General features: G+C 48.9%; 1 protein-coding gene across 5 annotated transcripts in view; it reads left to right on the top strand.

Annotated features, from left to right (window-relative positions):
• LOC137425463 (ligand of Numb protein X 2) overlaps positions 1–16210 on the top strand; it is a 93925-nt gene that overhangs the window by 44919 nt on the left and 32796 nt on the right. For all 5 annotated transcript variants that reach the window (XM_078776688.1, XM_078776690.1, XM_068113934.2 and 2 more), the window contains exon 4: positions 6655–6866. In XM_078776688.1, coding sequence (XP_078632814.1) covers positions 6655–6866 — 212 coding nt within the window. The remainder of the gene's footprint in view (positions 1–6654; positions 6867–16210) is intronic.

Here is a 16210-nt window from a genome sequence, read left to right as displayed (position 1 = left end):
CCTATTCAGCGCTGACCGGAAGTGGCGTAATACCCCCAGGACCGGCGGAGACGGCCAGCTTAACAGGACAAGGGGATTAACCCCCCCTTGCTAACGGGAGTGCCGTCCCCCGGATCCGTAACAATATATATACAGGGTGATTGAAAAGTACCTCCCTATTTTAAAATACTTATAATTTATTTCTTAACTATAATTTTTACAAGAAATGGATAGAAGAAGAAAGCGCATAGCATGAAGTTTTATTTAAAATTCGATATGGGCACCAGAATTCGCCACCAGCTTCTCAAGCCGCCTGGGAACCGCGTCAACTGATTTCACCAGGAACTCTTGTGGGATGGAAGACATAACTTCTCGTATTCGCCCTTCAAGTTCTTCCAAAGTCGTTGGTTTGGTACAGTAGACTTGCTCTTTTACCCAACCCCAAAGAAAAAAGTCACATGGTGTTAAGTCAGTGCTCTTGGCTGGCCACTCATACGGACCACGATGACCCATCCATCTCCCAGGGAAGTGGGCATTCAGCCATTCACGAACAACAATAGCAAAATGTGGAGGAGCGCCATCTTGCATGAAAATCAAATCTTCAACATTCTCCGAAGCACTGATAATTGGCCAGATTTCGTCTTGCAGCATGGTGAGGTACCTTTTGGCATTCATGGTATCGCGAAGAATGAAGGGACCTACAATCCTTTCCGAAGTCATTCCACACCACACCGTTACCTTGGGCCGATATTGCGTTTTTTCAGAAATAACACGAGGATCTTCTCCTGCCCAGTAATAGCAGTTGTGACGGTTCACAAAGCCACCGATGTGAAATACCGCTTCATCAGACCAGAGGATATTTTTAAAGAGATCAGACCAATCTTCATACCACTAGCTGGGCACGCTCCTGCAGGGTAAGACGGCCAGCCATGTTTGTAGGGCTTCCGAATTTCAAACAAAAAATAATCTGAAAAAAAACCAACACAGCTTAAATTCTCATACATTAAAGAACAAACACTAAAAATTTGAGAAACATATTACAATAAATAAATAATTTCTAAATATTTTAAAATAGGGAGTTACTTTTCAATCACCCTGTATATATACTTGAAACGCCAACTTGAAAGACTCCGCAATAAAACAGGTCTCACAGTTCACTCCCAGGCCTACAAGGACCACTTACAACACTATAAAGATGCCCTCTCCCACGCCCGCTCCACCTTCTACTCTCAAATTATCCACTCTGGCTCCAGAAACCCAAAAGCACTTTTCTCTACAATAAACAAACTCCTCAGCCCCCTGAACACCACCACCCAGTCATTCACAGTAGACAACTGCATCTCCTTCCTTTCATTCTTCCAACGCAAAATTGAAAACATCTACAACAGCTTGACCACCGCCGCACCCGCTCCCCCTCAAACCACCTGCCCCCCCTTATCCTGCCATCCCCTGTCTTAATTCTCCCCAGTCTCCCCTACTGACCTCTCTGAACTCCTCATAGGAATGAAAACTGCCACCTGCACTCTTGATCCCATCCCCTCCAGCTTTGTCAAGGCCTCCCTTCCTGCTCTCTCTCCACTTATCATTGCAACAATAAACTCCTCCCTGTCTACAGGCATCGTCCCACCATCCCTCAAAATTGCTGCTGTTACCCCCATTCTGAAAAAACCTGGACTAAACCCTGACCCCCTAAATAACTTCAGACCCATCTCCAACCTACCCTTTCTGTCAAAAGTTTTGGAACGCGCTGTAGCCACTCAACTCAAACATCACCTCTCTGCCAATAACCTGTATGAAACATTCCAATCCGGATTCCGCTCCAACCACAGTACTGAAACTGCTCTCCTCAAAATCGCCAACGACCTTCTCCTCTCCTCTGACGCTGGCAACCTTAACATTCTCATCCTCCTCAACCTCAGCGCCGCCTTTGACACCATCGATCACACCATCCTCCTCACCCGACTTGAAACCACCTTTAACATTACCGGCACTGCCCTCTCTTGGATGAAATCATACCTCTCTGACAGACGCCAGTTCATCTCCATCAATAACTGCAAATCCCCCACTGCTCCCCTCCCCCAAGGTGTCCCCCAAGGTTCAGTTCTTGGCCCCCTCCTCTTCATCCTTTACCTGTCCCCCCTCGGTCACTTAATCCGCCGTCATGGTCTCCAATTCCACTGCTTCACCGATGACATCCAGCTTTTCATCTCCACCAAGTCCATCTCCACCGCCACCCACTCTAACCTGACAAACTGCATCACTGAAATAAAATCCTGGCTTCAAATCAACTTCCTCAAACTTAACTATGATAAATCTGAAATAATCATCATTGGCCCAAAAACGCTCATAAAATCCACCCATAACTTTGCCCTCAACATCGACGGTATCCCAGTATCCACCTCCCCTCACATCCGGAATCTTGGCATCATCTTTGACCAAACCCTCTCCTTCGACAAATACACTAAACAGATCACCAAGACAGCCTTCTTTCACCTGAAAAACATCGCCCGTCTCCGTCCATCCCTCTCCTCCGTGGCTGCAGAAACCCTCATCCACGCCTTCATCACTTCCCGTCTGGACTACTGCAATAGCCTCCTTTATGGTTCACCCTCAACAATCACCAATAAACTCCAATACATTCAGAACTCCGCTGCCCGTCTACTCACCCAAATCCCAGACCCGTGACCACATCACCCCCATCCTTTACAAGCTTCACTGGCTCCCCATCTCCCAGAGAATCCAATACAAAATCCTCCTCTTGACCTACAAAGCCCTCCATAACCTGGCCCCATCCTACCTGGCTGACCTCCTCTCCAGACACACTCCCACCCGCAACCTCCGCTCTGCTGGTACCAACCTCCTGACCCCCCCCCCCCCCCCCCCATCCGGACCAAATTCAGATCCTGGGGGGACAGGGCCTTCTCCATCGCTGCTCCCACCCTCTGGAACTCACTACCTCCCTCACACCATCAGAGACTCCTCCTCACTCACCACATTCAAAACATCACTCATGACCCACCTGTTCAACACTGCATTCAACATTTAACCCACAGCATCTAACCCCTGACTATCTCCTCTCCTTCTCCCTCCTTTGTGCTTTGAATATTTCCCTATTGATTCTTCTTTTTTGCAATTGTTTTTATGTTTTGCTGTGCATTATGTTTTGCACTCTGTCAAAGCGTCTTTGGGCTTCCTGAAAAGCGCTATATAAAATAAATGCATGATTATATATATATACAGTCACGTGAAAAAGTAAGTACACCCCATGTAAATGTTTTGACTTTTTCAACATATTTCAACATACGGTTATTTGATCTTCATTTCAACAATATTGATAGATAAAGGTGATATAATATAACAAATATCATGAAACATTTACATTTTGTAGTCCATTGTAAAATTTAAATAAACATAAATGCAAATTTCGCATGTGGAAAAAGTAAGTACACCCCATGAAATGTTTTTAAAATCTTTTTAACATATGTAGACATATCAATATTTGATCTTCATTTAAACAGTATCTATAGATAAAGGTGATCTAATTGAACAAAAAACAATGAAACATTGACTTTGCAATAACTTATTCAACAAAAAATTAACAGAGATGCCATTTCCTTCTGTGGAAAAAGTAAGTACACCCTTGGCTCTAATAGGTGGTATTGCCCCCTTTGGCAGAAACAACCTCAAGTAGGCGTTTCTTATAACTGTCCACCAGTCTCTGACATCGACTGGGAGAAATTTTTCCCACTCCTCCATGCAGAATTATTTCAGCTGTGCGATGTTTGAGGGTTTTCTTGCATGCACAGCTCGTTTCAAATCCCCCCACAACATCTTGATGGGATTTAGATCCGGGCTTTGACTTGGCCATTCCAGAACCCTCCATTTCTTTCTTTTCAGCCATTCCTTGGTGGATTTACTGGTACGTTTAGGGTCATTGTCATGTTGCAAGGTCCACCTTCAGTTGAGCTTCAACTTTCCGACAGATGGCCTAAATTTATCCTCAAGCACCCTCTGGTACAATGAAGAATTTGTAGTGGATTCTATGATGGTGAGCTGCCCAGGCCTTGATGCAGCAAAGCTGCCCCAAACCATAATATTTCCACCACCATGCTTTACAGTTGGTGTCAGGTTCTTGTGGTCAAATGCTGTCTTTGGTTTTCGCCAAACATGTCTTCTGGTACTGTGGCCAAATAGCTCTACCTTTGACTCATCTGTCCAGAGCACATTGTTCCAGAAGTGCTGGTCTTTGCCTAGGTGTTCATTGGCAAACTTTAGTCTTGCCCTGATGTTCTTTCTGGACAGCAAAGGTTTCCTCCTAGCACACCTCCCATGTAGATCAAATTTGTGCAGCCTCTTTCTAACGGTAGACTCGTGCACTTTGACATCAACAGTAGCAAGAGCTACCTGTCGGTCCCATGATGACATCCTGGGGTTCTTGGAGACTTCTTTCAGCATCTTGCCGTCTGCTGTCGAGCTGAACTTGCTGGGGCGGCCTGGCCTGAACAGGTTGGCAGTTGTTTGGAATCATCTCCACTTGTAGATGATCTTCCGGACAGTCGAATGATTGATTTCAAATTGTTTGGAGATCTTTTTTAATCCCTTCCCAGACTCGTAGGTATCTATAACCTTCTTTCTGAAGGCCTCAGAGAGCTCTTTTGATCTAGGCATGGTAACGCCACACACTTCAACAACAAAGAGCAAACCAAACTAAATGTCTGAGGTTTAAATAAGACAGGTTCCTCCAAGATCCTCTCTAAGGATGTTCTAATCATTTGCACCTGAGCTGGTGCACGTGATTCTAATTTTAGGTATTTGAAGTGGTGATAAATGTCGGGGTGTACTTACTTTTTCCACATGCGAAATTTGCATTTATGTTTATTTAAATTATACAATGCACTACAAAATGTAAATGTTTCATGATATTTGTTATATTATATTATATCACCTTTATCTATCAATATTGTCGAAATGAAGATTGAGTATTGTTGAAATGGGGGGGGGGGGGGAGGTGGGAAGTGGTGTGGTGTTCATTTACCAAGTTTCTTGTAGAGCGCTCGCCAAACGGTTTAAGCATTCAGGCAAGCGCTCCATTTAAAACTGTTGATAAGGAACAGCTGGCTTGGCAAGTGCTAGCTGCTTGGTAACTGAATACACCTCTGGGTATATAGCCGTCCCTTTCAATTTCGTGTTAAACAGCAGTAGCGACTGTTTCAAAAACACCACAAAAACACCACAAAAACTCCCACGTTAGCTGCAGGAAGGGTCATATTAATAACCCTTGCGGGATATATAGATTACAGTCGATCGCCCAGTTCCATCAGTAAAATTTGCCTCACGGCTGTCGGGATTCCTCCAAATTTCTTTCGGTTTTGTTTCAAACAGCATTAGCGACTGTTTGAAAAGTTGATCATACTTGTTTGTGGTTTATAATATTTTTACTGCTGGTAGAGGCCGGTGCTCCCATGAAAACGTTGCAATAAGCTATTTATACACATTAATACCGCGTTTGTTCAAGGAGAACTGCCTTGGGGGGGGGGGGGGGGGGGGGGGAGATAATGTTTGCTTTTGTTATTAGAAGCGGCCTTGGAAAATGCCACGATAAAGCTATCTTAACACGGATATACACCTCAACAAGCAACCCCATTGGCAGGGAAAGCCCCCTTGGGGAGGGGGGGGGGGGAAATGAATTCGCTACAACCTTCATTATGTGACCGATAGTCCTCTTGTCAAGTTTGGTTCAGATTGAATAAGTAACGCCTGAATGTATTGCGGTCAAAAATCGTCAGACACAGACAGACACCAAATTGCATATTTTAGTATGATGATGATTACACAAAGTAAAATCCACCTTACCACCTCTTGATTTGCAGTTTGCACAATGGCAACATGTATGACTTGTAAATTGGAAAGGAAGTATCTCAGAATCTTTAAACGTGTATTTGGATTTTTCCATATTAAGAGCAACAACACTTTACTCCTCCTCCCCCCTTCCCATGCTTCTTCCCCTCAAGCCCCCTCCCTCCCACAGATTTCCCAATGTCCCTGCTCTCCATCTTGTTCTCCCGCTCCCTTTATCATATGTTTTATGTGTCAGTTTGTCTTTTTGTGATCGATGTTAGCTCTTACACGAGCCTCGATCTTGTATTCAAAAAAGAAAAGAAAGTCAGCTGGGATAGGGCAAAGGAGGGGAGGGAACATAATGACCGATTCAATTTTTAAAAAGTGATTGTTTTGAACAGTGACCCATAAAAGACACTGAAATGTTTGTGGTGTAAGGTAACTATTAGTTGGATGTAAGTAATTGAGTAAAAGAAAAAGATGGCTGCAGCAAGTCAAAGAAAATAGGTGTTTGTAAGGGGAGGAAAGAGGCTTGAGTGGGTTTGCTAAAATGTAGTAGAATAATTGAATGCATTGTTTTGGATAACCAACGTGTAGACAATGACATATTTCTGTTTCTGGGAACAAGTAAAACTTGTTGCATGGAAAGGCTGTCGTTTGAATTGTGATGTGGTTTCATTTTGGATCTCTGCTTGCCTACAAACGCATTTAAAGGAAAGGAAGAAGCACCGTAAACATGTCGCGCTCTCACTTCTTCGATGTTGTTGTCTGAGTACCGATGTACAGTTTCTCATGTCTTCCCTCTTGTCTTTGCTTCCGATTATTGCCTCGACTCAGATGCCCTGGAATGGCAGTTTATAGGGAGGAGGAAGAAAAACGTCGAAGAGCAGCAGTGGTTGCGGCGGCTGCAGCCACAGCGGCTGCGACATGCCCTGGCATACCGCTACTCATGGGAGGGTTGTCGGCAGCAGAAGCGATCGCTTTATGGTCCGACGAACCTGGGCTGGTGAACCCAGGCTTCCAGCTAAGCGAGGAGGAGGAGGATGGAGGTGAGACAGTAGAGGTAGCCATTGACCTAGCCCAAATTGTTTATTTCTTGTTGTTAAGACTTTGCATCAGGTATATAAACCAGTATAATGTTATCTACAAATCACTATGACTACATGCTAAGGTAAATGGATTTGTTTTGTGGACCATTCACCTGAACCAATGTACCTGGGATGAGGCAACATTTTATTTTTTACATCAAGATTCATTTATTTAATTTATAATCTTCAAAAGCTCGTGAACGAGTTTACAAAATGGTCCACAGGGCTTTGGCCTATCCCACCACACATATAGTTCCCTTTGCTTCAAACACTACAAGTCATGATATGATCACACGTTGGTGGAATCTTTGCTTTGAGTTTCAAAAACGAATTGAAAAGATAATAATTTGAATTTCGAAGGTCGATCGAGGGCAAACTTGCTGCAGTTGTTCGTGTGAAAATAGGCGAATATAGGTCCGGAGCAAGCGGGGGAACTCAGGCATTCAGAACGTGGTGCTTCTCGACCCTGCACCCTTTTCCATCGCACTGGTATAAACAAGCATATTTTAGAGCCTCCACTCCTTGATGCCAAGCCCAATAAATGAAAACATTCCCATCTCTGATATTTCTGTGCAGAGTGTAATATTGTTCTGTTAGTTTTTTTTTCTTGTGGCCCTACAGACATGTAATAGGCCTGCCGTGAAGTGAGACCGAGCTCTGGACGTAATAAAAGGAAGAACTGGGCTGCAGAAAAATATAAGTTTTGATCTGCACCATAAAAAGTTCCTTAATAAAATAATTGGAGAGGTCATAGAACACGATACCCACACAGTGTTCAGATGGTTACTCCAATTGAAATAAAATAATCATTTTAAAGACTTTTTTTTTTAAAACAACCCGAAAGTTTAGCGCTACTGAAGCAGTCTTATACACCACCCTTGTACACTGTAATAAGACGACATTCAGTCCCAGTTTAGATGGAGACTTTATTGATCACCATGAAACTCAGCGTCAATCAGCGTCGTACATAGCCATATTGGCGGCCTCTTCTTCACCCTGATAGTGCACCCTCTCACATGCCACGCCCACTTCCCAGAGGCTGTGATTGACAGCTCTTATTACATACACCACCCGATAAAACACATCCAATTACTGCAAAACTGGAGGCTATCGGAAGTATTATGAAGGCGAGTTGTGTTCTACAGTGTTCAAGTATATGTGTCAGAATTTTGAACGAGGTACAAATCCCAAAAAACACACATTGATTGCTTTAAACCTATATAACTTTGTCCCAAATGTTCTGAATTAGTACATTTAGGTATCATCTTGTAGAACACAATCACGGCTTTCAGAAAATGTATAGTTTTATATACTTTTAAAAATCAATTATCTACATCTGAACCTCAGAAAATGGTGAAAAAGGGCATTTTAAAAAGTATTTCGTTACCCTTCAAAGCCATGCATTCATTATAAAAGCCTTTTTCAGATACTTTTCACAGCTGGAATAAAAGTAGATCTATATAACTACTCTACTGAATGTGTTTTTGTGTTACTCATGTCAGTTCCTGAGTCACAGCTCCTCCTCATATAGGATGAAGCAGATGAACCGTAACGTAAGAGATATTTATATAAGCCCTGTTTTACACATATCAGGGTGTTCCATAGTTCTTCTTTAGGGCGCAACAAACAGCACTTATACGTATGTATTAACTCTGTAAAAATCATTGACCTCCTTTGTTTCTCTGAGACACAACAAGCTTGAGTGTAAATTTAGAAACCATAACGGTCTCTTACGTTACGCACCGGTCATGCTCCCTGTAAGCCAGGTAAGTGCATATCGAAGTGAAATATACCATCAGACCATCACATTAGCTTGAATTCTATGCCATTTCAAAAGATCGGGACGCTCCTGGTGCATTAAGTACGCAAAACTAGCCGAAACAGCATCTTCGGGAAGAAGAGGAAGGAATTCATATATCTTATTTTGGTCTCTTACGTTATGCTAACAAGGAAGGGAAACGTTGACCATGAATAAAAACGGAACCTCTGGGCCGATCGGTGTCAATTTGGCTGCGTTTGATAGCCCAGGCTTAGGGCTTTAAGGATATCAAGGTGATTTTTAGCTATTCCAAAAAAAAAAAATTGAGCCCTGGGAGGCCCAAATGTACCTCGTTCAAAATTCTGACCCATATAATTTAATTCAAAGTAGAGGTTTAAAGGTGTATAATACAGACTTGGCATTTAATATGGAATTGTAGCGGCTACCGCTGGGTTTTCACAATCGCCTTGCACCTATCAAGGACGCGGAGCGATCACCATGCCGGGCTCGTCCAGGACGCCCGGGCAGGCCCGCGCTCAACTTGCCAGGCCTCGGTCGGGACGCTGGGCCACGCCCCCTCTCGCCCTTCCTGGGCAAACGCTCCGGGATAATATGTATATATATTGCTGCCCGATAAACGGGCTTTTCAGAGTGCCTGAGTGTTTGGTTTGATTAAAGCAACTCGGATGAATTCCAGCTTTTTGTCGTGTCCATTCTTCCGATCGACGTGGGAGCCCCAGCTCCTTCATTGGTGACCTACCGACATGGACACGGCAGTCGCCCTTAAACTGCCTACCTTCTGGGAGGCTCACGCGGCGGTTTGGTTCGCACAGGCGGATTCCCTGTTCGCCCTGCGAGGCATCACGGCCGACGACACCCGCTTCCACCATGTGGTAGCAGCGCTCGGTTCGGCCACCGCGGCCCGCGCCCTGAGCCTCCTCGAGAGCCCGCCAGCCGCTGACAAATACGGCGCGATTAAGAAGCTTCTCCTCGACGCTTTCGCCCTCCCATCGGCGGAGCGCGCACGGCGCCTGCTCGACCTGCCTGAGCTCGGCGACACGCGCCCTTCCGAGCGAATGGACTACATGCTTTCACTGCTCGGCGAGCACTCTCCGGCATTCCTGTTCCAGGAGCTGTTCCTCCGTCAGCTGCCTAACCCGGTACGCCTCGCCCTGGCAAGCACGACGATCACAGATCCCCGGGCCCTTGCCAGAGAAGCCGACAAGATCTCCGCCGCAGGACAGCGCATCGCAGCGGCGACATGGGACCCACCGCCGTCCGACGCAACACCCATGGCGCCCGAGCACCCGGCACGGTCGACGACCGAACTGCCGACGCAATTGGCGGCCGCTACACCGAGCCGACCACCTCCAGCACGACGACCGGGGCCTCCACCTGACCAAGCGTGGTGTTACTATCATGCCAGGTTCGGACAGAAGGCCCGGACATGCCGACCCCCGTGCACCTTCGGCAGGCCGGGAAACGGCCGGGCCGGCGTTCATTACCAGCCATGAGCGCCGGCCACACGGGCAACTTACTGTTCATCACGGATAAAGCGTCCGGACGGCGCTTCCTGTGCGACACCGGCGCCCAACTGAGCGTCATACCCGCCTCTGACCAGGACAGGCAATCCGCGGTTTGCGGCCCCTCCTTGGTTGCGGCCAACGGATCGACCATCCGCACCTTCGGCCCGCGCAACGTCACCCTCTGCTTCGGCGGCCAACGCTTTGCTTGGACGTTTGTAACCGCAAACGTGCCCATGGCTCTGCTAGGCGCCGACTTCCTCTGCGCACACGGACTGCTGGTGGACGTCCAACGGCGTCGTTTAATCAACGCCGAAACCTTCAGCTCCCTGGTATGCACATTGAGCAGCTCCGCGCCGACCGAGCTGGCATGCGCCGTCCCGGCGGCGAACGAGTTTGCTCGCCTGCTCACGGAGTTCCCGGCCCTCATGCGGCCGACGTTTTCGGCCGTCGCAGTATGGCATGGGATCGAGCACCACATACCAACCACGGGCCCGCTGGTCTACGCCAGGGCCCTCCGCCTCGACCCAGCCAAGCTCGCCATGGCGAAGGCCGAATTCGACGCGTTGGAGCACCTCGGCATCGTGCGGCGCTCCGATAGCGCGTGGGCCTCGCCACTGCACATCGTGCCAAAGCCGGGGGGTGGATGGCGCCCGTGTGGCGACTACCGCCGTCTCAATGACGCTACCACCCCCGACAGGTACCCAATCCCGCATATCCAAGACTTCTCCGCCCGTCTGGCGGGACAGGTCATTTTTTCGAAAATTGATCTCATACGGGGATATCACCAGGTACCTGTCAGGGCGGCCGACGTCCCTAAAACGGCAGTCATCACGCCGTTCGGCTTATTCGAATTCTTGCGGATGCCGTTTGGTCTCAAGAACGCGGCTCAGGCGTTCCAGCGCTTGATGGACGGCGTGCTGCGTGACCTGCCGTTCCTTTTCGTTTACCTGGACGACATCCTCGTCGCCAGCACGTCCCGGGCCGAGCACCTCCTCCACCTCCGAACACTGTTTGGGCGCCTCAGCGAGCACGGCCTCATCGTCAACCCGGCCAAATGCCACTTCGGCACGACGGCCGTTGATTTTTTGGGCCACCACATCACCAAGAACGGGGCCGTGCCGCTGCCAACCAAGGTCGAGGCCATCACCACGTTCCCGCGTCCCCGCACCATAAAGGCCCTGCAGGAATTCCTGGGAATGGTGAATTTTTATCACCGCTTCGTGCCCCGCGCTGCTCAACTCATGCGGCCCCTCTACGAAGCCCTCCGGGGCAAGCCGGCCAAGCACGACATCGCCTGGTCCGCAGTAATGGATGCGGCCTTCCAAAGCTCAAAGCGGGCCCTCACCGACGCAACACTGCTCGCTCACCCGGTGCTCAACGCTCCCATCGCCCTCACCACGGATGCCTCCGACTACGCGGTGGGCGCCGTACATGAGCAATGGGTGAACGGGGTTTGGCAGCCACTCGCTTTTTTCAGCCGGCAGCTCCGGCCGAACGAGCTCAAATACAGCACGTTTGACCGGGAGCTCCTCGGTCTACACCTGGCCGTCCGCCATTTCCGCCACCTCCTGGAGGGCCGACCTTTCACGGCGTTCGTCGACCACAAGCCGTTGGTTTACGCCATGGCCAGGGTCACGGAGCCGTGGTCGGCCCGCCAACAGCGCCACCTCTCCGCCGTGTCGGAGTTTACCACGGACATCCGGCACGTCGCCGGAAAAAACAACGCCGTGGCCGACTGTCATTCCCGGGCCAGCGCGAATGCGGTCCTTCTGGCACGGCCTTCGTCGGGACGTCCGCGATTGGACCAGCACCTGCACGGCCTGCCAACGGGCCAAGGTCCACCGACACACCCAGGCCCCGCTGGCACCTTTCACCGTGCCCGAACGACGTTTCGACCACGTCAACGTGGATCTGGTGGGCCCCCTCCCCCCGTCACGGGGGTTCACACACCTGCTCACCATGGTGGACAGGACCACCAGGTGGCCGGAGGCCGTTCCCCTCGTCTCCACCACCACCGCCGACGTGGCGCAGGCTTTCATCGCCACCTGGGTCGCCCGCTTCGGCGCACCGGCGGACATCTCGTCAGACCGCGGACCACAGTTCACCTCCGAGCTGTGGGGCGCGGTCGCCCGCAACCTGGGGGTCAAGCTCCACCGTACTACGGCCTACCACCCCCAAGCAAACGGGTTGTGCGAGCGATTCCACCGCTCCATGAAGGCCGCGCTCATGGCCGGTCTTCAAGACGGCGGATGGGCCGACCGGCTGCCGTGGGTCCTTTTGGGCCTCCGCACGGCCCCCAAGGAGGACCTCCAGGCATCCACCGCCGAGCTTGTCTATGGCCAGGCGCTACGCGTCCCGGGCGAATTCGTGCCCGACGCTACCAGTCCCTGGTCCGCAGCTCACCAGCGCTCGGACCTCCAGGAGGCCGCCCGACGGTTTGCCCCCGTGCCAACATCCCACCACGGTGACCCCCAGTCCTACGTCCCCCCAGCACTTCGCACAGCGGAGTATGTTTTTGTGCGTCACGACGCACATCGGGGGCCACTCCGGCCGCCGTACGACGGGCCCTTCCGGGTGCTGCGACGGGACGACAAGTCGTTCGTCATCGACATCGGCGGCAGGTCGGACCGGATTGCGGTGGACCGCCTCAAGCCGGCGCACGTGGACGTCGACCACCCACCACGGGTGGCCCTTCCGCCGCGGCGAGGCCGCCCCCCATCCACGGTGCCCCCCACTCGACCGCCCACCACCACACCGGACCCCCTCCCACGACCCACCAGGGGTCGCTTCGGCCGGGTCATCAGGACCCCCCTCAAATTGACCCTGCCGGTGCAAGTCGATTCTGGGGGGACGTGTGTAGCGGCTACCGCTGGGTTTTCACAATCGCCTTGCACCTATCAAGGACGCGGAGCGATCACCATGCCGGGCTCGTCCAGGACGCCCGGGCAGGCTCGCCCTCAACTTGCCAGGCCGCAGCCAGGACGCTGGGCCACGCCCCCTCTCGCCCTTCCTGGGCAAACGCTCCGGGATAATATGTATATATATTGCTGCCCGATAAACGGGCTTTTCAGAGTGCCTGAGTGTTTGGTTTGATTAAAGCAACTCGGATGAATTCCAGCTTTTTGTCGCGTCCATTCTTCCGATCGACGTGGGAGCCCCAGCTCCTTCAGAATAAAATTTTTTTCTTGACTTGGGTTTACTTTCTGAACTCAGTATATCAATCTGGTGAGTTTATTTTACGCTTCGGTGATGTCTTTGTTGAAAGAACCACGTCACTGATTGTCTTTCGCAGCAAGAAGTCAATAACAGGATTATATCACAAGTGGCGTGACAAAATATAAGGACAGGTACATTTGACGATTGGCTTCACAATCGGCTATGTAAGGGTTGTTGCGTTCTGTATTAGTGGAAAACAACTTCTGCACATCTACAAAAGTTATTGACGCTTCCTCTGGAGATGGTCCGTCAACTTGACAATGCTGTTTGTCATGGAGTGGTGGCTTTACGAAATTCTGGCATGAAACAGCATGCTATTGCTCGGCAGTATGGCATCACTCAAGGTCAGGTGTCAAAGATCCTGAAACGAAATGCTCAGAGGGGTGTCCCTACTCCAATACCGAGGCCAGGACGTCCACGCAGAACAACAAGGAGAGATGATCGCCAGCTGCACCGGTTAGTCTGCAATGGCCGTACCAAGTCAGCTAATCGGCTTAGGGCAGAGTGGCAGCAACTGACAAATGTGCCTGTATCCAGAAGGCTAGTAAACCAACGACTGGTTCAAGCAGGCTATCGTGCCAGGCGTCCCCTGAGAAAGCCACGCCTGACCAGACAACACAGCCAGTGCTGAATGCAGTGGGCCAGAGAGCACCGTCAATGGCAGCCAGGAAACTGGAATCACGTGACCTTCAGTGACGAGTCTAGATTTCTGGTCTATCGTCAAGATGGCCGCGTCCGAGTGCGCAGACAAGTGCATGAAGCCCACAACGAAGATTGTATAGTGCCAAGAGTCCAAGCTGGCGGTGGTGGGGTGGGTAACCGTTTGGGCTGCTTTTCATGCAAGGGGCAAAACTGACCTGGTTGTTCTGAATGGAAACCTGAACCAGTTCAAGTACAGGGTCATTCTGGAAGAAACATTGCTTCCATTTGCTCGTGCAGCCTTTCGAGGAAACTTTGTCTTCCAAGATGACAATGCACGGCCTCATCGTGCTTGCATGATCCAACACTTTCTTGCTGACCGTGGTGTAGAGCATATGGAGTGGCCTGCCATGTCCCCGGATATGAATCCGATAGAGAACTTGTGGGCAGAATTAACGCGTCAAATCGACAACTTGGACCAGCAGCCTGCCTCTGTGCGTGAATGGCAGCAGACTATTGTCACTGCATGGCAAGTGGTTCCTGTCCAAACCTTGGCAAATCTCGTGGACAGCATGCCTCGACGTGTACGTGCTCTCCTGAATGCTCATGGGGGTTACACGAAGTACTGAACTGTAATTTTACTGTCCGTAATCCCAGTCATAATTTAGCTTTTGTTTTTGTTGAAATTTTTTTTGGCTAATGTGCAAAATAAAGAGATACTTCTGGAAAACGTACAGAAGTTTAACACAGTACTGTCCATGAATTGAGTTCGATATCAGTTTACATCACTTTCAAGGATCAATTTATTTGCTTCGAAATGTCAAATGTGGTTTTTGTTTCTTTTAAAGGTCACATTAACAAAATCTAGAATAATTTCAACTTAATTCCAATTAACTTTTGGTTTTAATTCATCTTGAAAAGGAAGTTCATCCCCACAAAAAAAATATTCCATATTAAATGCCAAGTCTGTATAATATAAAAATTACATAGCCGTATTGAATAAAAATTACATAGAGCTTTAGAGATGTGTAAATAAATTAATTTCGTGTTTTAACGTCATTTTCCCCAGTGTTTCTTACATCGCCTTATGTAACATGTAACATTAGTTATTCGTGCATGTTATTTGTTTCCTTTTTAACATCCTTACAAACAGAAAGTTTCCTATTTGGAATGATTTTCAATTTTGTTTCAACGCCAGGCAGACAGAGTAAAATATTATCCCGCTCCTCTGTGCACTGGATGAATTCATAGACAAAGTACTGTAAAACGGCAAACTTGTCTTCCTATTCCTGTTCCAATTTGGGTTCAAATATACAACATTCAATTTAAGTTGTTCCTCCTCGATCATAAACTGATCAGACGGTCAGACATGAACCAATTGCTTAACCCTATTCTTCGCTTCACGGGCGCGGGGTAAAGATGTAGTAAATCAACAGGATGTTGATCGAGATTTGCTAACAACCGTGGGGGAGCAAGATGACGATATTTCAGGCGTTAACCCTTCGCTGGAGTCTCGTTTTTTTTTTTAAGCTGTGAAGCCGCTTCAGTATTTGTCTCTGACCTTCCATCCATCCGTCCGTCCATCTGTCCAATGAATGAATGAATGAATGAATGATCGTTTTAAGGCCATTTTTCCCCGTTAGAGCGGGTGTTAGCCTTGCTGGCCCCATGACAATCATGGTTCCCTGTTTGAGGCAATGTTTTTATGGCCGGATGCCCTTCCTGACGCCAACCCTTAGTCGCCTCCTACGATGCGCAGGTATACGGTGTACCTATTCTAAATCGGGTACACACCGGGATCATTCATCCCAGTAAGCTGGTACTCAATTTGCCGACCTCGGAAGGATGACAGGCTGAGTCAACCACCCTGGCATTAATTCAACGATCGACCAGGATTCGAACCCAGGATCCCAAGCCTGCACCCTAACCGCTAAGCCAACACCAGGCCTTGTCCATCTGTCCAGTCCAGTCCGTCCATCAAAAATGAAGAGGAAGAACCTTTCTAACCCATTGTGTTTAATTCTGAAGGGTTCTAAAGTAATTCTAAAGGGTAATTCTAGAGGTTTCCAAAGGGTAATTCTGATGGGTTACAATGGGGTAGGGTAATTCTAAAGGGTTCTAAAAGTTGCCAGCATCTGGAAATCCTGCAATTTACATGGATTGCA

The sequence above is a fragment of the Myxine glutinosa genome, chromosome 4 (genome assembly GCF_964187855.1).
Source record: "Myxine glutinosa chromosome 4, kmMyxGlut1.1, whole genome shotgun sequence".
NCBI lineage: Eukaryota > Metazoa > Chordata > Myxini > Myxiniformes > Myxinidae > Myxine > Myxine glutinosa.
The sequence above is the reverse complement of the archived record's forward strand: the minus strand, read 5'-3'. Positions and strand labels throughout refer to the sequence as shown.